A 24,177-nucleotide genomic window follows, 5' to 3' on the forward strand; every position below is an offset into this window, starting at 1 on the left:
CACTTTGATACTGCAACCAGAAGGCTCATCTTCATGTGAAAGGGCCACACTTTGACCAACAGCTAAAAGGAGAGCAAGAGCACCTCTGCGAAGGGAGGGAGCCCTAGTGTCCTAAATAAGTTGGTTCAACTCAGGGACAGCATTTTCATGGATAGTAAATAACTTCATATTAAAATGGAGGTGGCTGTCATTGAAAAACCTTTCCCAGTCACCTGAAAGGTTCTGTGGTGAACAGAAACTTCCACTTCAGCAGAGCACAAAGGCACAAGTCAAGGGTGTAAGATCCCTCTCTGTGAAGCTGAATGGTTTCTGTAATAGTCAACAAGGAAGGAGAAAAAAAAGTCTTCAGGGAAAGAACAATCAAACTGCCAATATCATCATTATGTGAGCCCCTGGGTGGGACACCCGTAGGGTGTGAAAGGAGTGCACTTCCTTCCAAATAATTATCTATCATGCTATAGAAAAATAGAGAAAACATACTCATTTACAATAATACTTGAAATTGCATACAAAAACCATGAAGAAAACCACTGTGGTATTCTAGCAGCTTTGTTTGAGCATTTCAGGACACCTGGCATCTTAGGTTTGATTCTAGGGAAAAGGCAATTGTTAAGAATCAAAATCAGTTCACCAGAAATGGGTGTATTACTCTTCCCAACCGCAGGTAAAAATCACTGCATTGATTTCTATCCAATTCATAAATTGGAGCCTCTTCTTTCAATGCTGTGATAGAAAGTCATTTTATAAAAAACATAAAAGTTGAAATATTAGAACAAATTTCAGTATACAGCATGATGTCTGCATTCGCCTCTACCTACCTACTAAAGCAAACCTGTAAAAATAAAAATATATTCTTGAATTTCAACGTGTTTACAAAACAGACTCACTTATTACTGGAACATATTTTTCAAACTACAAAGCAGCTGCATGTAAGAGTACAAAGGACTTCTTATAATACAGTCAATGTCTATGATCTGGGCACACAGTTACAAGGTACAGATTAAAGCCAATGATATTAACAGTAAACCTTGCCTCTATTAATTTAAATAATTCTCAGTATTGCAGGCAATCTTTATATGATTAGATAGTAATTACCTCTTCAACTACTTTTTAATTTATTTTTGGAAATCACCCGAGCTGAATGTGTAGGCCAATAGGACCAAAAAGCAACTGTTGCATCGTATTTTGGTTTTGACTGCAACTTCTTAATGACTGGCTGTGTCTTCATATATTATTCATGCATTTAGAAGTAATACAATGAGTCAATGATCTCTGGGTGGAGTGCAGAAGTCTCCAAGATACTGAACACACATGTATATCTATATATAGATATAAATGATCACTAAATCAAACTAAAGCTTAAAACGTTCCAAATTTTTTATAACATTTTTACTTGCTGCAATTACTTAAACAATTAGTGAAAAAACTCTGATTTAAAATAGCACATGCTCTTACTTATCATTAGAAAAGATCAAAGTACAGAAACAATACATCAAAATAAATGTTTATTTCAACTCGAAACTATATTAATGTATTTACAAATTGATATACATATCCAGCAATGAAACACACACATTAAACATCGAGTAAAACTCCAAATTGTTCAGTTTCAAATTGTTGCTGGGGAAATTTACATTCTTTTCACAGCCATCAATTACTTTCACCTACAGAGACTGTTTATTTTTCTCTAAGACTTCACCTATTCAAACAGAACATGACAACTACTTTATATATGCTTTTAAGTATTTATTATTAAAATCAATTGTGAAGAGCTAAAGAATCAGCCATAAGTGTGAAAAATTAACCAACATCTATAGTCAATTAGCTGGTACAGACTGTAGAACTTCTCAGAACAAACTAGCAAACTAAATCTTCTCAATTAATCTATTTTACTTTACTGCAATAACAACAAAAGAAACCTACATATTGTACTCTTTGTATTCATGAGACTACAGGGAATCTTTGCTCATAACACAGTAAAATGAAGAATAGCAGCAATTACTTTTAAAGACATTTGGAACTACTAAAATTCAAGTGACTTTTCACCTATGGAACTATTTTCCTGTACAGGAAAGCCAGCTATAATCTCACCTCTTCTAGGGACACAGGTTTAGTAAACTAAACGAAATGAGAAAGTGATCTTTTGGGGATTCTAGTGTACTCCCTCTTGAATAGTAGGCATTTATAACTATCAGCAAAAGACACTTTCAATTTTTTTTTCTTGTGCATTATTATTAGACTGTGCCAGGGGGAGGAAAAAAAATCTATTATGATTCTACAAAACTAACTTTTAGTCACTTACTGCGTCTCAAATCAAACTCCGCACATTACTTACCAAAAAGCTTCATGGACACAGAGGAAGGAATTCTGCAAGCATATCAAGAAACCTAAATTTAGGAGCCTAACACTTGTGGTAGGCAATAAGACCTGACTAATGCCCTCAAAAGGCACCTGGAGTGTGATTCAGCTCATCATAAATTAGGTCAACTAAACTGCTCTCTAAGCTCCATTGACGGTAAGAATTAGCTCTTCAAAAGTCCACAACAGATTCAGGGTTAAGAGTACATATGGACACTTAATATAAGGCACCTGAACCCAAGGAAAGAATTTTCATCCTCAGTTTTCGAACTGATGTCAAGCAAAGAACCAAACTACATCCCAGGCCACAAAGAATACTATTTTGAAACGATTTTCAATCAAGCATGAGAACCTAGCTGGAAAAGCACACTAAACAGCTCCAAAAAATTCTAAATTAAGAGGGTCACATAAATGAAAGCCTACCTTCTTTTAATTTCAAGAACTGAAATAGCCTACCTCGTTTTCTTGGAAAACCTTAAAAAACAAAAGTGAAGTCCTAAAATGGTACAGGATATCAGGAAAAAACCCCAAACTTATTAATGGAGAAAAAAACCAGGTTTTGGGTTTTAACAAAATAGGTGTGCCTCTCTGTGTCAGTATCTACCCTACCTTCCAACCCCAAGGGAAAGAGCAAAAACACACAATACAGTCTCATCCTCCATGTAAGGCTGTTAAAATTCCATACATTCACCTAAATTATTATTCTTGAAGTGTTTCTTTAAAACTAGATCTCCTACATTCATCGCACACATATAGTCTAGATTTTGAGGGAATTAGCAAAACAATTACTTGAGTATGTTCTAACTTCCAAACTGTTTCAAATTGTCAGTGAAAATCATGAGGAAGTTCAAGACTATCTGTTTTTACTTGTAACTAAATGCCACGGACAATTCCTTTCCTCTTCCCCATCTCTGTCTTTTTGGTACAGCAAAAATACAGGTGAAATAACCTTTCCTTCTATAAAGCCTCCTATTCTTACAATCTTATATTCCAATTATGCAATCAATCTCATATACCAAATAGTTAAGACAAAAATACATGAATAGAATATCCTAAAGCCCTGAAAATACAAGGTATACTATAGCTCCATCATTTATACATTGATTCATTGTATCAGTATCTGTAGACCACCTTCCATCCCATAGGTGCTTATATTTGCTTTGCTAAAGTAGATGGGTGTTACACCACTAAAAATGATCCATGTAGCGTTACAAAAAATTACTCCCCCCCCCAAAGTTGAAAAGTTTTGTTTATTTTGAAGAAAGAAAGTCAAAATTTTATTAAAGGTAAAGCATATGCTTTCCTCCTGCAAAGAGAATGAAGGGTTGTATTACCTTCATGCACTGTTATTCCACAGTTGTCACACTGGATTATTTCATCGGCATCTTCACTGTTATCTCCAAGACAAACGCAACAAATCAAAATATGGTCCATTTTCTGGGAACTCCAATTTTGAGACTTCTCAAGGATCAATGAGTCCTAATATTGAAAAATGAAGATATATAGATTATGCCAGGAACTTCGATTTTATTTAAAACAAACAGAAGATCTGTTATTTGCCCAGTTTTAGAACAAGAATCAAAAAAAGATGGAAAATTATTTTCACATGGCTATAAGTTTCTTTATTGTCAAAACATTCAAGCACTTCACCAACGAATACAAGAGCTGGGATGGCTGGATCTCAATAACCTATAAACTTATAGACTTGTTAAGATCCAAAGGCCAGAGAAGAGTTACTTCCTCAGACAGAAACATGTATGCAAACCATTTATGTTCTAGAAAAGGAATACCTAAGAAACCATTTAAAAGCAGAATTTTAAAAGAAGACCACGGGTGACCTTCAAATGTTCCAACATTCAGAAAAGTTGCTTCATTTTGTTAAAATTTAAAAAATCACACAGATCTGAAAAATCCAAAAATAAACAGTTAACACAAGCCTGCAAAGTTTTCACTTACATAAAATATAACAAATTATCAACTCAGCATGATTTTCTTGTAATGCAAATTTATGTCTCCAAGCAAAACCATATGACTTATTAAAACTACAACAACCTATGTTGTCCTGACAATATACAGGAGTAAGGATTTGCAGAACAAGCACACTGCCCTGTTCTGACAACCTGAAAATATGAACTACAGCTCTTAAACAGAATGTGGGTTTTAACAGAGAATTTTTCTAAGGAAACACAGAAGAGTGGTTCAAAAACCAAATAAAGCTGTATGTAAATTTAATTTTCATAATAAACACTCTCTAGGACTCTAACTATTTTCATTGTGAGATACAGCCACTGTATCTTCTGCAATTTCATGGCCTCTGTGCTGTACAAAGAAATAGCAATAAATAGTTTCAAACCAGAGGCTGAGAGTTCAAGCCTAAATGGTATCCATTCAAAATATCAGAGATGTGAAAATATTACAAAACTGCTGCGGTATCAACAAAAAAAAAAACTAAAAATTAAAGATGCCATCTCAAACATCTTTTTCTAATTTTAACCCCCCATTAATGACATAAAATACAGCACCAACACCATGCCCAAGGAACCATGACCTCATCTAGAAGTAGAAAAGAACATTCACATGGTCATGTTGCTTACAAGAAGGCAGTTAACCCTGAAAAATAAAAGATTCTCCACTACAGAGTTCAGACATATGCAGCATCTCTTACAACACTCTCCTTTTAGAACAAAGAATTGCAAGGAAAGAAACAAACTTGGACATTACTGTGGCCCACCACTACTCAAAATACCCATGTTTAGCTTACCATTCCCATTACATTACATTAATTGCAGATTATTTGTGCACAGGTTTCCCTGATGTATCTCACAACTCTACAGAAATCAGCTTATTCTGAAAGTACCTTTGACTTCAACTGTTATTTGGCTTCACTAAAAGAAGTTTAAAAGGAAATCTGCAATCTCTACTATTATTGGAAGCCCAAGGTCTGGTAATTAAAAAAGAAAAAAAAAGAAGAAAAACAAAACTATTACTTTAGATTGAATAAACAGGATTGCATTGTAAAAACTACACTGAGATAACACTAGCTGTCTAGGCAGTGAGAACATATGCAAACACAGGCAAGAAAACACAAACCAAAACCAAAACAAAAACCAAGCAATTGTTTTTCTATGCAGACACTGGGAGGGAGTGATCTGGAAAGTATGCTGCTCTCCCGTGCTTCTAGTCCTTATAAGCACCTGAAAGACCCTACTTTTCTAAAACAAGGGAACTTCTACATAGAGGTAGGAACTGCTGCCAACTCAAGAACAAGTCCTGTTCCCTACTGAAGTGAGAGAAATTATTTCACTATGTAATGAATCACTATGTAATTTCCATTTCTGTGGTGTTAACGAAGAAAGTGAGCATTTCAAACTATATGCCCACAGACTTCTAACTTTAAAGAGAAAAAGAAAATTAAAAATACAATGACCACCTCACTGAAAATAGGAGAATCCTGTAAAGTGGTAGTAATTACAAAAATAGAAAAGCACCATTTATCTACTAATGATGCCTGACCTCAGGAAAGAAAGTCAAGTTTTTATTCTGTGCATAATACAATAGAAAACCACATTGTATTTAATTACAGCACATGTTAATATACTCTATATGCAGACCTCAATATATTTTTGTAAAATGTAAAAAATACCAAAAATCACATAGAAACAAGAACCAGACAACCTATTCCCAACACCCTCCCCAACATCCATCCTCCAAAAGTAAGTAAAGTAAGAAGGGAGAATGCACTACGACATGTTTAGAGTTAATTACCTGAACATTCTGTCATAAATTAATTATGCATTCAGACATCTGCTTTTCTACACAGTTTCTGCAGTGTAATCAGATTTTGCTAGATTTGTCTGCTAGACAAGATTTTTTTTGGTAATATTTCAAAATATTGTAGCAGTGGAGAGTATACTATTACAATACAGTTGAGTATCACAGAAATCTAAAAATTAAAGTCTATAATCCAGTCTACAGATGTTCACTGTTACAAGACTTCTTGTTAAAGTCCTAATAATAAGCAGTACACTACTTTCCTTTACATGCAATAAAGATAAAATATCAGTTACAAAAGTATAATTTGAACTTCTAATGTTCACATTTTGATTTTATCTTCTGATCACTGTCCTAAATCTAAAGGTAAGAAAAAATCTGATGTCCATGAATACTTAGAAGCTTCACAGAAGATACATCAGAGACAGCTCTAGGCTTCTGAAACAGGCCTAATTTTTCAAATCAATGGAAATTATCGCCATACTTAAGAATACATAACTCACAGCTCAATTCTGATATCGGAAACAACTCTAAAAGAAAACTGCCTTTCTCTGTTTCAAGTTCTAATCATCATCAGAGCACTTTCAGTTCCTGAACCAAGAGAATGCAGGTAACAATATTAGAATCACGGAGCTCGACAATGAAAGAATATGCCCATATAAAAAGCTAATTAAGAAAAAACTCAAATAAGAATTATGCTTTTTTTCCAATCCCAATTATTACCAGTAATTAAAACAGCACAGCTCATTCACTATCGTACATATACAACACACATCGAAGTATCTGAAATGGACACATCTGGTTCTTACAAATACTCTGCAGTTCCCTATCATTTTATACATTTAAATAAAGCTTAAAGGGAACAGCAGAACTTTAAATAGTGTCATATCCCTATTATTTTTCAAATGTAATGTTGACACTACAATTCCTTCCTGAAAATTGAATGTAGATTTTACAGCAATTCATTTAATTTTGTTCAAAATTTTGCTACTGCAGGACATGAAGTCAGCCATACTGACAACCTGGTATCTTAATTTTTCCACAGGCACAACCTTCAAAGCAACACTAATTGTGCATAAGGAAAAAAAGGTTGTTTTACTAAACACTTATATGTATTTTTCACATTCTGCCATCAGAAAATATTTAATATAATAATCACAGTTCCCAAATGTTTTTTAGTATGGTAAGAAATTAGTTCATTTGTGACTATTATAAGCAAACCCAACATTAATTATCATAATTAATCTATTTGATTTTCATCTCAGCGTGCATATTTCTTTACTTAAAATTCTTCTATTAGTGAACTTAGGGTTCAGACTTTGATGTCTGTCACAAAGAAGGGCTAGGATAAAGAATAACTTATCTTTTATCTATTTTATGATTATGTCACAGATGTTTTTAACTTTTAGAACATTACAGATACGCAGCATTTACACTCAAACAGAACTAGAAGTCTTGCTAATACATGCTGGTTTGCATACTGGACCTCCTATTTGTTTTAGCACTAATCCAACCTCCTCAAAGCCAAAAGAAGTCTCTCTATTGACTTTAGTGGCCAAATGGTCCAAGTAAGGTTATTTTATATGCAGTGCCTATTTAGCATAATTTTGCTGCTTCACTTACTCACTTATTATTGTGTAAACACAACTCCAGCCAATCAGTTTAACTTTTCAAATTCACAGAATAGCTACTGGAGAGTAGTTTCCATTTGTCAAGAGATATATTATAGAAAGTTGGTTGCACTACCTCATTACTCTTGCTTTGTGAAAGAGCCAGGCTATCATTTGTCAATTCCTCATCATCTGCATTATTCCTGTTAAGAACTTTACTCTTCTTCTTCTTGGATCCTCCATCACTAGCCGTGCTGCTATTATCTTCTTCATTACCTTCCTCATCATTGTCATCCTCATCGCTTCCACTCCCATCATCTTCATCATCCTCATTATCTCCATCACTCCCCTCTTTTCGCAGAGCATTTTTTCCTTTTTTTTTCTCAGCAGTAGGCCGCCAGTCATTGTCATCTTCACTGTCATAGTCATCCATATCATTTAGTTCTTCCATAGATACAAAATCCAGCAGAGGTCGGTTCCTGCGTAAATTCCATTTTTTTGGTTCATTTGTTTGCTCATCGGGGACAGCATCAGGTTCAGCTGCTTTCTCCTTCTCTTTCTTCTTTTTTGGCTTTTCTTCTTCATCTTCTTGCTCTTTCTTTTCAGTTTTAATTACCTCTTTCTCTGCTGTTGGCACCTCTTCCTCAGTGGAGCTTTTTGGCTGTTGCTCTTCTACTTTCCCTTCTGCTGGTTCCTCCTCCAAGATATTTTCTTCTGATTCAGTACAGGAACCTTCACCACTGTCCTTTGATGCATCTTCACTCCCATGACCACTTCCTTCAGAATCTGTTGAGCATATGAAAATTTAAAAAAAGTTCCGACACAAATGTACCCCCAAAAATAAAATCTGTTGAAGCAAGTTGTTAAACAAAAGAATGATGCATGTTCCTCCCTTATAAGGTATTCCACCTATTTTTTTCAGCTGGTATCCAAATACTGCTATTTCAAGTGGTATGTTGAGAATCTGTTAAACATGAGTGCATTTTAAGATGCCAAAAAAAAAAGATGGTAGAACTTATTAAATGAGCATTATATGTTCCTTTGAACTGCAGCTCATATTAACAATAAGCAGTAGCACAGAGTAATTTCCATGTGAAGTCACAACTTAAAGAAACAACATTCCAGTTCTTAATTTCTGTAGGTATTTTCTACATCTTCAAAATAAAACAGCTATCCAATAGAGAGAAATTACAAAATGAAGAGTTTATGTACAAAGTACTAGTAACAGTATGGATAATCTCATACCTTCATTTTTAGTACATTTGTTTTTCTGGGTTTGAGGGCTCTTTTAATTTCCAGTGTTATTTCACTTATTAATCCCACATAAGCTATGCCTCATTCAGTGTTGCAGTTGCACAACAATTCATAAATTCTAACCTTATACCATTCCTATGGTATCATTCTATGGGTACACACTATTTCCATTACCTAACACAGGCCAACTGTGCAATAGAAGAGGATTTGTATTAGAAAAGGTCATAAAAATAAGACAATTTTACTATAAAGTACATGTAAAAAATACTGAAAAATGATGTGAACATGTTAAATTTTATAATCATCCACCTTGACTAATTCTCATCTTATGTACATCTACTGTTTTTCATTTGCAGTATTAGTTTTATTGAAGGAAAACTCAGAAGATGTTTTTTAAAATTAACAAGAAAATATAAAGTTGCTTAATCCAATGCAGGGATCAACTAAGCAATGGTTATAGTTTTCAGTTTGCTTAAAGCCATTACCAAGTTTTTGACCCACTGTCATATAGATGCAAAGATGAAACATGTTGATGCTTGCAAATTAAAAAAAAAATTCTTAATTGCTTTAGCTACCACCCAAAAATCTCCACCTCTCAGCATCACCTTACACAGAGAATTTCTGTGCACATCCATCTCTGTATAAATCCAAATAAAAAATAGTGGGGTCAGTGTGCTATACATTTCACATGGCATTTATTTCCACCCCACAGAACATTGCCAATGATTAGCCAGTTGTTACTTCAATATAGTGGTCAGTTTTGTCTTTGTCTGCATATACGTGCATGTGGAAGTGTTTGGTGAGATTATAAAATTATACACAAAAGTAATCTATCAGTGCTCTTATGCATCAGAATACTAATGTTAGCCATACCCTCACAAGCTAAAAGAAACTAAGTTTCCAACTAACTTTCTAACCTTTAGAGATCCAGAAAAAAACCAAGTTATTTTACAATCTTTTGAGAAGAGAGTAATTCAGTCAGTTACCTACACCTATTAGCCTGATTGTAGTAATCAAAATAAAACATAACTAACTGAAGTTCAAATAGTTGAACTCTCATCAGACACGCACAAGAAACAAAAAACCAGTATTAAATAATATGAAGTCTAAAAAATTATTTTTAAATTACAATAACTTTGTTTGGATATAGAATCACAGAATTACAGGATGGGTAAGGCAGGAAGGGACCACAGTGAGTCCTGGGATCCAACCTCCCTGCTCAAGCAGGGTCATCCTAGAGCGCACTGGACAATATTGTGTCCAGACAGTTCTTGAATATCTCTATGGAAGGAGACTCCAAACCTCTCTAGGTAATCTGTTCCAGTGTTTGGTCACCTGCACAGCAAAGAAGTTCTTCCTCATATTCATGTGGAACTTCCTGTGTACCAGTTTCTGTCTGTTGCCTCTTGTCCTATTGGTTGGTACCATCAAGAAGAGCCTGGCTCCACCCTCTTGACACCCTCCCTTGCAAATACTTACAGACATTGGTAAAGACCCCTCTTAGTTGTCTCTTCTCAAGGCTAAACAGGCCCAGATCCCTCAGCCTTCCCTTGTGAGTGCATCCAGAGAAGGGCCACAAAAATGGTGAGAAGGTTGCAACACTCCATGGAGAAAGGCTCAGAGAATTGAGGTTGTTCAGCCTGGAGAAGAGAAGGCTCCAGGAAGAACTTACTTTGCCCTTTCAATATATAAAGGGGGCTTATATGAAACAGAAACTTTACCATGGCCTGAAGTGACAGGATGATGTTGGCATCAGAATTTTGGGGTCTGGATATGGGTTGGTTTACAGGACACGAGGCCTGCTGGCAGCAGACGGGGCACAAATGTCTCGAAGAAGGAAAAAGCATTTTTGCAGAGTAGTCAGCAGGGCTCATTGTAAGACTTTAAACTAGACCCGAAGGGGGAAAGGGATAAAACCAGGTTCTCTAGAGATATGCCTGGGGTTAGCACACCAATGTTTGAGGGACAGAGTGCTATCAAAATCCTTCGGTCTGTGACCTCTTCGGAGGTAGGGAATGGAAATCCATGTAGCAGTAAAGATACAAGGGTTTTGTGTTAGAAGACATGGGAGCAACTAAAAATAGTCATGTAAGACTTAGGGCCTGTCACCCAAAAAGGTGGTGAGATCAACAGTCCAACTGAAGTGCATCTACACCAATGTACACAGCATGGGTAAGAAACAGAAGGAGCTGGAAGCCGTTGTGCAAAGTAAAACTATGACATAGTTGCCATCATGTAGACATGAGATGACAGACAACTGTGTTGTAGGAATACTTTAGAAGGAGCAGGCAAGCAAGGAGAGGTGGTGGACTACCTCTGTATGTTAGAAAGTGTTTTGATTGTTTGGGACATAATGATGGTGACAATAGGGTTGTTTAAGGGTGACTCAGGGGGAAGTCCAACAAGGTGGATTCTGTTAAAGACCACTCACCCAGGATGAAGAGGAAAGTAAAATAGTCTAAAAGCAGCTGGGAGAAGTCTCACTATCACTAGCACTCATTCTTATAGGGGACTTCAACTTACCAGATGTCCGCTGAAAACACAATACAGTAGAAAGGAAATGGCCTGGGATATTCCTGGAGCATGTGCAAGGTAACTGTCTGACCCAGCTGGTGAGAGAGCCTAGCAGGGAAGGCTCCCCACTGGACCTGTTGTTTGTGAACAGAGAAGGACTGACACAATGCTGTAAGCTCTCTTGGGCAGAACACAACTGAAATGATAGTTTTCAATTCTCAGAGAAATAAGAAAGGCAGTCAGCAGAACCGCTGCCTTGGACTTTCGGAGGGCAGATGCTGCCCTGTTGAGAGGCCTAGTTGACAGAGTCTCTATCTGGTTGACAGTTCAGGAAGACTGGACATTCTTCAAGAGGGAAATCTTAAAACCACAGGAGCAGGTTGTCCCCATGGGCTGAAAGACAAGCCAGCAGAAGACTGATCTGGCTGAACACACCTGAAAGTTTTGGTTGGAACACAGGAAAAGAAGGAGAGTTTATGGCCTCTGGAAGAAGGGACAGGCAACTCAGGAAGACTACAAGGATGTCATGAGGGAGAAAATCAGAAGGGTCAAAGCCCAACTAAAACTTAATCTGGTTACTGCCATAAAAGACAATGAAATATGTTTCTATAAATACATCATCAATGAAATGGCTGAAGACAATCTCCACCCTTTACTAGATGTGGGGGGAAACAGTGACAAAGGATGAGGAAAAGGCTGAGAAACTAAATGCCTTCTTTGCCTCAGTTTTTAATAGCAAGACCAGTTGTTCTCCAGGTACACCACCCCTTGAGCTGGAAGGTAAAGACAGGGAGCAGAATAAAGCACCCATAATCCAAGGGGAAATGGTCAGCCTGACCTCAGTGTTGGGGATGGTCATGGAGCAGATTATCTTGAGTTCATCATGTGGCAGGTGCAGGACAACCAGGGGATCAGGTCCAGTCAGCATGGGTTTGTGAAAGGCAGGTCCTGCTGGACCAATCTAATCTTTTTTATGACAAGATGACCTTCTTAGTAAAAGAGGGAAAGGCTGTCAATGTTGTCAACAGGTTCTGAGTGCCTACGTGCCCTACTTGTCTCACTGTAAATAAGGTAGGATAGGATCCTGCCAAAATTAACTGGATTGGATCCTGCCAAAATTAACTGGATTTTTAAGTTAGCTTTTATTGCTTTCTCTTGTTTTATTTCCCCACCATAAGTCCATCACAGACATTTGTTTTGATGCTTTAATTGTGCTGTTGAGTTTCTAAATATACTTAAACCTCTTGTCAATTTAAGCCTCCATTTTATATTTTGTGGGGAATCTTAGTCTGAGAAGAGTTTGATCTTTAACAGCACTTTAAATTACTAACAGTGATTCTTGTACATCCATGCAATGTCATGCACACAATTTAAAGCAGAGAAAAAATAAACACTGTTTTCATTCTCGTCTCTCCTTCAAATTCTCATTGCCTTCTGTCTGCACATTTTGTTTTGTACTCTCCTGTCTGCATTCATGTACACACCAGAGATACCTATAGCAAGGTCTGAATGCATCCACTGTGATAGGTGCTTTTCCAGAAAGAGCTATTCTGTGATAACAGCAATTTTTTCAGGTGTTCTTCTGTCAGCTGTACTTTTACTGAGGAAGAGGTTGTAGTATACAATTTTCTCCTTGAAAGAAATGCTTAAAGAATGGCTCTTTCAAATTGGTTACCATATCATGTCATTCCCTGTGGGAAAGAAGTCAAGCTACTCTAAGTGAAAGATGGGGCCAGATACACCATCAAATAGTGAAGAATATAGAGTTCCACTGAGAACAAATATGAGAGAGAACAGTTGGGAGAAAGACATCATTTATTCCTCTACACCTTGTATTTTTAGCTCTACTAAGCACAACAGCAGGTGGCAGTCAAATCCAAAGAGGATAATTCTGAAAAGAATTCTCCATAACAGAATATTATGCTACAGAATTAACATACCAAAAAATAAAGTGTAATAAAGAAACACTCCACTCAGATATGGAGTCTTGTATAATATGTACTATGCACTAGACTTCAGGGTAAAGTTACTGAAATCAATACAGCAGTCAAAAAAAAATCCTCCCAGGGTTTTGCAGGACCATTTTACAAACAACTTTAAACACGATAACCCATAATTTTTTAAATTTTAACATTCTAAGAAAATTCATCTATACAGAGAGTAAATGCTGCACAACATAAGTACCTAGCCAATCACTCACAGGAGATAGTCTAATTCTTCAATGCAGTATTTAGCTTAACTAATATAACAATAATAAATAATGGCCAGCCTTCGCGAGCGAAGATCCGGGGAAGGTCTTTACACCTTCCAGCCTGCGCATTGGATTTTTTAGGTGAGACACAGTGTGCGCGGAACTGAGCCCACCCTTTAATCCTAAGGTTCATCTGCCGGGGCCAAGCAAGCTTGGACGGTGGCAGCGAGGTCCTTAGGACGTAGATGGGTTGCCTTTAAGGGCTAACGAGCCCCACCTGCCCGGGAGTGGCCCTGACCGGGAATCGAACCGGGGCCTCGGTGGTGACAGCGCCGCGCCCTTACCACTAGACCACCAGGGGCTCCTTAGCTTAACTAGCAGCTCTGTAAAAAGCATATTTATTGTTTAAGTGAACTCTAAAAGATAAGCTAGTTGAAGGTAACTCTGGTTGAGTCTTATCCACATGCTCAAAGATGCCTATCAAGAATACAATCAAGGATCCTGGAACATTGAAAAGTAGTGAAAAACCTGAAAAACTGAGCATGCAATACAGAAAGAAACTACCAAATTATTACTGCTAAATAGTATTGTTCAATTATAACCTACAGCCATCATGTGAGAAGTCATCCAGCCCACAGTGGCCTTCAGAACGCCCTCTTTTTGAGGACAGTAACAAAAACCATGATACAGGTGAGGTTAATGTCACTCAAGCACTCAAGCACCACCACCTTGGTCCTTTAGCCTCTTTCTCCTCCATCACAAGGCAAACAAGTCTTTGACATGGTGAAATTCCCTACGTATCTCTGTTAAAACACCATGTTACATACCATGTACAATCCCGCACCCAGGGTGTTTTCATCCTGACATATGGAACAGCCATAAACTTCCTTACAAGAACAACTCCAGACTCACAAAAACTCCTTTGCACATGTGCTATACCAAACATGTAAAATCAACTGTGCTTCTCCAGAATACCTTAAGGAAATGTTTAAACTAACTAGGAAGTTACAACATTAATAACTGGATGTAAAAAAATTTAAAAAAAAAAAGTCAGGAAAACCTAGATCATGCATGGAAAATAGGAATTTTTAAATTGTCAAAGGCAGAATTGTGTAACTGGTAATATTGTGACTATATTTGTCTATTAGATTAAAGACACAGATATGGTAAGACAGATATAAATATAAGCAAGAACTGAAAAGGCTTAATACCTCACTTTCAACATAAGTTCAGAAAAGAGAATTTAACACCAGTTAGATATATGCCCCTGGCTTTCTGTGCTATTTTGCTCTGTATGATGATTAAACACTGGTAGACTACTGGCAATTCAACACCAGTAATGCTGGCAGTTAAAGAAATTGAACTGTCCAAAGTAAAACTATTAAGAACACACAAAACCAAACCAACAAAGATTAAGATCCAACTGCTCTATGGAGAGAAAGATGTTTCTCAAATAACGTTTTGAAAAGAAGTATGTAATCTGTATTAACTGCAGCTGTAGACTGGGCAGAGCAGAAAATGAAACTGACCACTGATTCGCGATTACAGGTTTCAGAAAACAAGTATTTAGTTTAATAGAAGAAACAATGGGAGGGGAACATAAAAGAAAGTCATTTGGTAACCAGCTTTTTTTCACTTTTACACTAGCAGTAATGATACCATATGGCATTTCAGTAGATGTCTATTCAAGTCACAAAACCACTCAAAACTAAAGGTTGCCAATTTTGACTTGAGTCATTAGGAAGCACCTTACTGACAGTGTTATAACAGATGAAACCGGTTGCCCTACCTCTTGAAGTTCCCTGACATTTTCCACTTTCCCCATTTTTAACATCTGTTTGCGATAAAGTACTGCATAGCCCATGAGTTTCCTCAGCAAAGCTGCAGTCTTAAATAATGCATAAAATTGAATTCCAATACAAATAACTGAATAATAAGCTAGAATATGTATTTTAAAACCCAAAAAAACTAAGAGTTTCACATCTTGTACAGGGCAAGTGACATCTTAAGAGACAGTTGAACATGCATTTGGAACAAACTAATACAAAGTCTCTGAGGCACTGTAACAAGTACATGCTCCTGAAACACTTGAAACATCCTATCTTCACTGAGCATATCTAGACTGTCAGAGGAGGCCAGGCTACAAAAAGACCACCCCATCAAGTTGGAGTTACTAAAACACAAAAGAATCTCCTCCGTGTGGCAGGGAATACACAAGAGAAGGGCACACACACAAAAAAAGGGTAGATGAAAGTAAAGCAGGAGTAGTAAAGCAGGAGACAACAAAAATCCTGTTCAAGACTAAATAAACAAGCAGAACAACACTGAGCCCATGAGTAAGGGGTCTGTAAGGGGTAGACAGACTGGAAAGTCAAGGCATAAAAAGTCACAGTAGGGCAAAACAAAAAAAAAATAATATCATTCCATCACTAAATCCACCCTGCACAGACACTGGAATGAAGCCTAGATTTCTGTTATATTTCTCCTCTGCTGTCACTAAGCATACAGAATAACAGAAATCTCAGTGTTTCCAAAGAGAATGCAAGTTGGAAATGCTTGTCAGTCACTCCAAAGTTTTATTTCAAGTGGCAGACATTCGTACAGATAAATATTTTACTCGAGAGGAAGATAATCCAAGAGAAAATAATGCCTGCATTTTCCATTTTCTAAACTGGAAAAAGCCCTTGTGAATTCCACTCTGAGGAAGTACACATTAATATGTAATTATGTGATAATTTACTAATGATTAACTTGTCAATATTTTCTTTTACCTTCAATGTCTACTGAAACAGCTTACAACTTCACTGTTGCATATCATTTAAGTTTAGTCTCAAAAACAAATGTATTAGTTTCTTCATCAAGATTTCAGTACTGTTTACCACTAGACTATTTTGATGTTTTGCAAACATTTCTTTATATTACAACATTCTGTACAGGAAAGCAAAAGTGGAATCTCCATTGTGCTAACAGAAAACAAATTACAGGAAGATAATTATATTTGCAACTTTTTATTTCTAGATCAAGTCACAGGTTTTTCAGAATACCTGATATATGCATTTATGCAGATTATTACATGTTTTAAACAGAGTTCCTACTGACTTCAACTGCAATAATGGTACATAATACATATGCAAGTCAGGCTCCACACTCAACACCAAAAAAGAAAATAATAAATGTGTCTAAAAATTTGAGTCTACAAGACTTGTAGCAGAAGTAGTGGCAGGATCAGTTCTTCAAAGGCAGCATTCAGCTATGCTCTTCTTAGCTACGCTGCGAGAAAGAACCACTCCTTAAATTCACATATTATTATTGTTTAGGGACCACGCTACATTTCTGTGCATCACTTTAATTTTAGTATATGTGTTGACAAAACTAGACGAGTTCACCAATAAGAGAGACGAAAAGTGGTAAATCCTTGCTTTGGAGTCCTGCTGGGAATTACTCTACACCTATACTCTGATTTCTGTCTTCAGTAAATCTCCAGCTGCTCTCCTCGCAGGAAAAAGAAAAAAAAAAATCAACAAAAAACCACCCAAATGCTCTTTAACTTAACAGCAAAACTTCAAAAACCCTTCAGTTGAGTATATTACAGTGCCATCACTTCAACTCACATATTCGTACTTTCCGACTCCTAAGGGACAGGTTTTCTGATTGTTCCCACATTAAGATTACATATGACATTCTTTCTTAAGGAACAAATTTTTCAGGATGTTTACAAAAACCAGAAGAATACAGCACTTTAGAATATGGCACTACTATTAGAAACAGAGAAGCCATTAAAAATCGCTTCACCCAATATTAACATAATGAAATGCCTGAAGGCCTGAAAACTATTTAAGTAAATTTACAAAAATATAACAGTTTTAAAATCAGTTTCCCTAAAGAGATGTCAGAATATGAGATCTTTGAAGCAGAAACGGCAGTAACTGACTGTTGGTGTGACCTAAATCCAAAAGAAAAGAAATTAACTACACTGTAAGTAAAGGTCACATCTCCTATGGATTTTTTGTTGGAAATGGAGGTGATTTCAAATATTTTCTGTAATGAAATAAATTTACCAAGGCACCAGGACTCAAAATACAAAAATTCAGAAATGCTAATTCCTTCCTAAAAGTACTTAATAACAACTTTTCAAATACTTACTGCATTGCACATTCCCAGAAATTTGGCAGAACAATGAACATGTGTAAAAATTTAACTGTTCAGAGTTCAGTCCTCATAGATTTGCACAGTATCATGTACTAGCACATACACTGGAGATCCTAAAGCTCATACATATAGACACAACACAATCATCAGGGAGAAAACAACTTCAGAATTCTTTTAATTCAGTATTTAAATAATCCTCTGACTTTTAACTTTCAAAATAGGTTTGTTATTTTAAATAGCTATATGTGCATTTGTGAATGAAATAAACACATATTGTAGAGCCGTGGAACTACCATACAGGACTTCTCTGAGTGCATGAATAGAATTTATGCTCATTTTCAAAGCAATTCTAACTGATTCTTCCTTCTGACACATTAATTTCCTTTTGTAAACAAACTGTATCATGTCATTCTGAATTCAAACAAATACTAAATACTGATTTGCAACAGGTTGCACATGGAGAGGTCTCTATGGTCATTAAAAGAAGAAAAAGAGTAACATCTCTGAATGTATCAGAAAACTGTACACTAGACTTTGAAGGCTCAATTCACAGTGACAAAAAGTAAAACCTGTTTTTTATTAGCAACAACACAGAACTCATCTAGTAGGGTTGTTTGTGTGCATACACACAAATTCTTTATACATATATATATATATATAACTTTGAAATTATCCATTTTATTTATACATATGTATGTGTGTGTGCACGTAAAAAAGTTCCTGTATTTCATCACTTCCATCCGAATCTAAATGGCCTAGGTACAACCAAATTTAAGAGTATGTTACAACAGCTTCATTTTAAATCAGCACAGATGTTCTATTCTGCAACTGTTCATTTAACTTGTATTACATGTCAGAAATATTTTCTTTTTCTTTCCACTTATGAAGTTATTTGTATTAACTTTCAGTTTCCCAGCTTCTCCAAACCTGCATAACTTTTTTCTTTCACAATGAAAAACCTTTGAATACAGTATAAAATATCAAAATCTCTTGCTATTTCAGTGTTTTCACTAAAAATTTTAGATTTTACTAAACAGAACATTAATTTCTCCCACAAATAATAGATATAAAAATGCTAAACAATGCTAAAAATGCTAAAACAACACTATATTAGATACATGAACACAAAGCAGCAATTAGAAAAACATTTTTTTTCTCATACACTTGTTTCAATTCAGTGTTGCGCTTTTCAGGAAAAATCCATTCAACTTCCTCAAAATGAAGCTGAGATTGACTCTAAAGATACTGACCTGCCCCCCAAGCATACATACAATATCCTAAAAGTCAAAAAGGATATCAATTACAAATTAATCTTCTGCATTTATACATTACTGAGTTAGGAAGCTGTATTCATTATTTTTAATTAATAACTGTCTTTTGATCAACTAATACACTGTTCTGAACTATGTGTTCATCACCCATACTCCCCTTCCAATTCTTTTCCCTTAAATCCTGTCTACGCTGCTGTTCCAGAACAGGGAGATTTTCTCTGGTAAATAAAAATCATTTCCTTTTATGGCAAATTGTACTTTTACTTACGCAAAAGGAAGGATCAAAAATCCCCAGAACAAAATTAAAAGAATGAATGAAACAAGCCCCCAAAAGTCTTAGCATGATGTTGGTAAGATTACATCAGTTTTACTCTCTCAAACCACTGAAGCCTGCTTCTACTTGAACAACCAAGGAAAATATGTCTAAGCCTGGGGGATAAAGGGGGCAGAAAAAAAAAACATAAACAACTCCCACCCCCAAAAACCACACCAGGAAAAGTAAACCAAACAAACCAAAACAAATCACAAAAAAGGAGCATTAGGGTGTATCTTAAAACTGACACTGAATAAGTTATTATTAAGTATTTTTAAGTTCACCTAGACAGAGGACCTTGCCAAATGTTAATAAGTAAGTCTTTAAATGGAGATGGGGAATACTGTTGCTCTATAAACCACATGAAAACATACATCAGCATCCCCAGTGCAGAAATAACGAAGTTATTTGATAAGCTGTCACAATGCTTCTCTTATATCTTAAACATCCTGTATCTCCCTCATTTCCCCCAGCATGTGCCACAGAACATCCAACATGCAGTTTACTGACAAACATGGTCCTGCCCCTTCTTTTCCTTCCCTCCAACTATTCTTGAATTTATTAATTTTATTTTGACATCTTGTCTATTTTCAGTTTCTGTGAATGTCCACTACGGATACAGGAATCTGCATGTATAGAAAAGACTACAAAACAACAGCACTGGGGCAAGGAGTTCCTTCTAGTATGAAATGCATAACTACCTGAATGGACACCTTAAGTTTTTCTACTGTAAAAAAACAATAAAAGCCTGAACAGATTATCTTTCTGCTTTAGGTTCTCACCCACTGGAGTTAACCTTGAGGAAAAGGCAAGCTCCTAAGCTTACAACCAACTATTAGCCAGACTTCTTCAAAACAAGATAGCTTTGGATCTTTCTTATTTCAACACAAATACAGTAAATATTTTTAAAAAACCTCTACACTGCAGAAATAAAAAGCAATAAATATACCTAAGGCAGTCTGCACAGAAGCTACTCAAATGTTTCTACCAAAACTTGTTTGATAATCATGAGATTTCTGTTGAGAAAAAAATAATCGCAGTTGAACTACTGACTTCCAGTTATGCAATCATGTCACTCCCTGCAAGGGGCTCCAAGTCCCAACAGTTCACTACAAGCATTCTGTCTCCTGTATAATAAGCAAGCATAAACAAAAAATGAGGTAATTCTGAGCCGAGGAGATGAGAAAGCATATTTACCTGAAGCATCTCCAACTTTAAAATCACTGTCATCAGAGCTATCATAATCTAAAGCTTCCAGCAGTGAAGCTGCCAAAGGCTTCACTTGTCTCCTCTTCGAACTGCGGTCCACTGCAGGGAAAAAAACCACAGTGTTGTTACAGGGTGGCAAAGTGAGGATTCAGCATTGCTACGGGCATTTAAACCACAAGGCAGCACGGCGGTGGCGGGCAGGGCAGTCCCGAGAGCAGCGCGGGGACCGCGGCTCGCACGGGCGGGGCAGGGCAGGGTCCGCCCGGCGGAGCGCGGCTGCTCCCTGCAGGCGCCTGGACCCGCACGGCGCCGGCACCGCGGGCTGCCCGTGGCCCCGGGAGCGCGGGGCGGGCACCGCAGTGGCCGAACAGCCCCTGGAGCCACCAGCACCCGCAGGGGAAGCGCCTCGGCGCGATCCGCCAGCGACTCGAGGCAGGGAGGACGCGCAGCCGGGACCGCGGGACGCCCGAGGGACAGAGGGATGCGCCCGCTCGCCCGGGGGCGGGGACGCTGCGCGGGCAGCGCGACAGCCCGGCGGGGCAGGTCCGGCGGGGCAGGTCCGGCGGGTCACTTACTAAAGGCTGCGCGGGTGGTGCGGGCGGGCGGGCGGGGCCTCGGGAGCGGCCGCCGAGCCCCGGCCCCTTCCCAGACAATGGGCACGGCGGCGACCCGGATGCACACCCGCGCGCGCCCGCCCGCCCCGCCGCGCCGCGCACGCGCCGCCCCCGCGCCTGCGCGAGGCGCGGCCGAGCTGAGCAGGGGCCGTGTCGGGGCCGGTCCCGTCACCGCCCCTCGAGGGGGCACGGGCAGGCCGGGGAGCGCCCCTCACAGCGGCTCAGAGCAAAGCCGTTCATTCTCAGGGGCTGCCTGCTCAGGATCTCGCTCAAAAACCCACTCCTTTCCCCCCGCGTGGATAGGAAGTGCTGTAAAGCTGTACTCGTTTAAGCCCCGCTCTGAGAGCCGAGTTCCTCGTAGACTTTCTTGTGTTGTCAAGCTCGTTCTTGCGCTTTTGAAGAACAGCGACCCAGTGCATTGGGAAGGAAAAAAAAATGCGAAAAGATGTTTAAGGGCAGATTGGATGGTGCTCTGAGCAACCTGGTCTAGTTAAAGATGTTCCTGCCCACAGCAAAGGGGTTGGAATACACGATCTTCAAGGTCTCTTTCCAGCCCAAACCGTTTTGTGGTCCTATGATTCTATGACAATACAAACCAAACAAACCCCAGGGATTATTGTTGGGCCTCATCACTCAAGACAGGGAGCTCAAAAGCACAAAACCTAATAGTGGGAGATGGACAGTGAAAGAGCAGTGCTGAGCCATTGCCTGTTCAACAGAGTAACAACTTCACCTCAGTTCCACACACAATTTTGCCAGAACCCCCACCCCGCCAAAATGAACCACAAACCTTTTATGAGGTGTTCAAAAAGACGTGAGGGAATAATCTGGGGTTGGCTTTTTCCTCAAACTTGTTTTTGTAATTAGAAGAACAGGGACATCTTAACTGATGCTCTGGCACACTGGTATGATTTCAAGAGCTCAAGTATTAAGAATAGTGATAAACATGAAAGCTTCCAGCAGAACTGTAAGGGCTTTAAAATTGGAAAACATGTTTAATGTTGGATAAATGCAAGTAGGGTCAAACTAGTTCTACAGTGAAGCATGGAGGGAGCGTAAAATTTGGCAGGTATACACCCCATGACCAGAGCCTGCACTGCATTTAGCACAGCACTGCATGGATCACCCACACAAGCATTCCCAGAGCCAAAACTTCCCTTGATATGGCAATGTGTGTCATTGGTGTATAAGCACTCTGTTTTTAAATAGAGCATAGAGATGACTAGTCAGTGAATGATGTCCAGCGCGGTCAAGTCAGATATGGCGATGCACTTTCTGAGCCCTTTCCCATAGCCAGTGGCATGAAGCAAGGCTGCGTTCTCACACCAACTCTATTCACCAGTCTTCTTCAGCATGATGCTCCAAAGGGCCACGGCAGACCTCGATGATGAAAATGGTGTCTACATTCGATATCGTACCGATGGGAGCCTGTTCAACCTAAGGCGATTGAAGGCCCACACTAAGACCTTAAATTATCTTGTCCGTGAGCTGCTTTACGCTGATGATGCCGCCCTCATCGCTCACACAGAAGTAGCTCTGCAGCGTCTAACATCCTGCTTTGCAGAGGCTGCTGAGCTCTTTGGACTGGAAGTCAGCTTGAAGAAAACAGAAGTTTTATATCAGCCTGCACCTCAGGAAGTCTCCCATCATCCCCATATCACCATTGGTGAAACAGAGCTCAAATCAGTCCAGCAGTTTAATTACTTGGGAAGCATCATCTCCTCAGACGGTAAGATTGATGCAGAAATAGACAACAGGTTAGCTACGGCATACAGAGCTTTCGGTAAACTCCATAAAAGACTGTGGCAAAACAGACACCTGAAGAAAAGTACAAAGATCAGCGTTTACAGAGCCGTTGTACTGTCTACTCTTTTATATGGATCTGAATCATACCAGCACCACTTGCGTCTCTTAGAACACTTCCATCAGCGCTGCCTCCGTTCAATTCTAAACATCCACTGGACTGACTATGTGACCAACACGTCTGTCCTTGAACAGGCAGCAGTCACGAGCATTGAGGTCATGCTGCTGAGAACACAGCTGCGCTGGGCAGGGCACGTCTCCAGGGTGCAGGACTACCGCCTCCCTAATATCGTGCTCTATGGGGAACTTGCCACTGGCTACCGCAAGAGAGGAGCCCCGAAGAGGAGATACAAGGACTGCCTGAAACAATCCCTCATCCTTGGCCATATTGATCACCACCATTGGTCTACCCTGGCCTCCAATCGAGAGGCCTGGAGACACACCATCTATAACACTGCTGCTGCTTTTGAGAACACACGCAGGATCACTCTCAAGGAGAAAAGACAACGCAGAAAGAACCGCGTCTTGTCGATATCACCTGGGGAGTTTTTCTGCTGTGCCTTCTGCAACCGGACTTGTCTATCTTGCATTGGCCTTTTTAGCCATCAACGCGCTTGTAGCAAGTGTGGGTAGAGCCCTTCTCAAATCTTCGTTCGCGAAGCCTAGCCATGACTGACTGACTGAGAGATGACTAGTCAGTGAATGATGTAATTATGCAGCTGAAATATTTTCAACAATAATTTTCTGTGTTTCCAATTTTGAGTATTTTGGAAGAACAGAAAATTCAAAAGGTAAGTGCGTATTCTATGTTAGTTCTGTGCTTAAATTTCCTAGGTTTTTTGTAGCACATTATCACATTCACAGCTGATGTGTTCACGCTGACACCTCCTGTTTCCTCCATCAATTCTTTGTCTATATAGGAAGCATGACTGCAAAATGAATTCTTGTCCTGAATCTGGTTTTACCAGCCCTACCCAAATGTGCTATTGGGTCATGCAGTCTAGTATTTTCTTCAAAGTATTTTCTTCAAAACTCTGATCAGCTTCCCTGTTCAACTAGAAGTTCCATATGTCTTAGCTTTTCACTCCCTGAGTGTTTTTTTTCCTTTTAACTGGCATCC

General features: G+C 38.5%; 1 protein-coding gene across 4 annotated transcripts in view; it reads right to left on the reverse strand.

Annotated features, from left to right (window-relative positions):
• PHF14 (PHD finger protein 14) overlaps positions 1-21,307 on the reverse strand; it is a 158,055-nt gene extending 136,748 nt beyond the window's left edge. For all 4 annotated transcript variants that reach the window (XM_050332587.1, XM_050332579.1, XM_050332580.1 and 1 more), the window contains exons 1-4: positions 21,216-21,307; positions 20,629-20,739; positions 7,876-8,525; positions 3,693-3,837 (exon numbers count right to left, since the gene is read on the reverse strand). In XM_050332587.1, the coding sequence (XP_050188544.1) occupies positions 3,693-3,837; positions 7,876-8,525; positions 20,629-20,739; position 21,216 (907 nt within the window). In that variant the 5' untranslated portion in view covers positions 21,217-21,307. The remainder of the gene's footprint in view (positions 1-3,692; positions 3,838-7,875; positions 8,526-20,628; positions 20,740-21,215) is intronic.
• Between the last annotated feature and the right edge of the window lie 2,870 nt (positions 21,308-24,177).

This window comes from Myiozetetes cayanensis, unplaced genomic scaffold, assembly GCF_022539395.1.
Source record: "Myiozetetes cayanensis isolate MyiCay16 unplaced genomic scaffold, myiCay2020 scf1, whole genome shotgun sequence".
Taxonomy (NCBI): domain Eukaryota; kingdom Metazoa; phylum Chordata; class Aves; order Passeriformes; family Tyrannidae; genus Myiozetetes; species Myiozetetes cayanensis.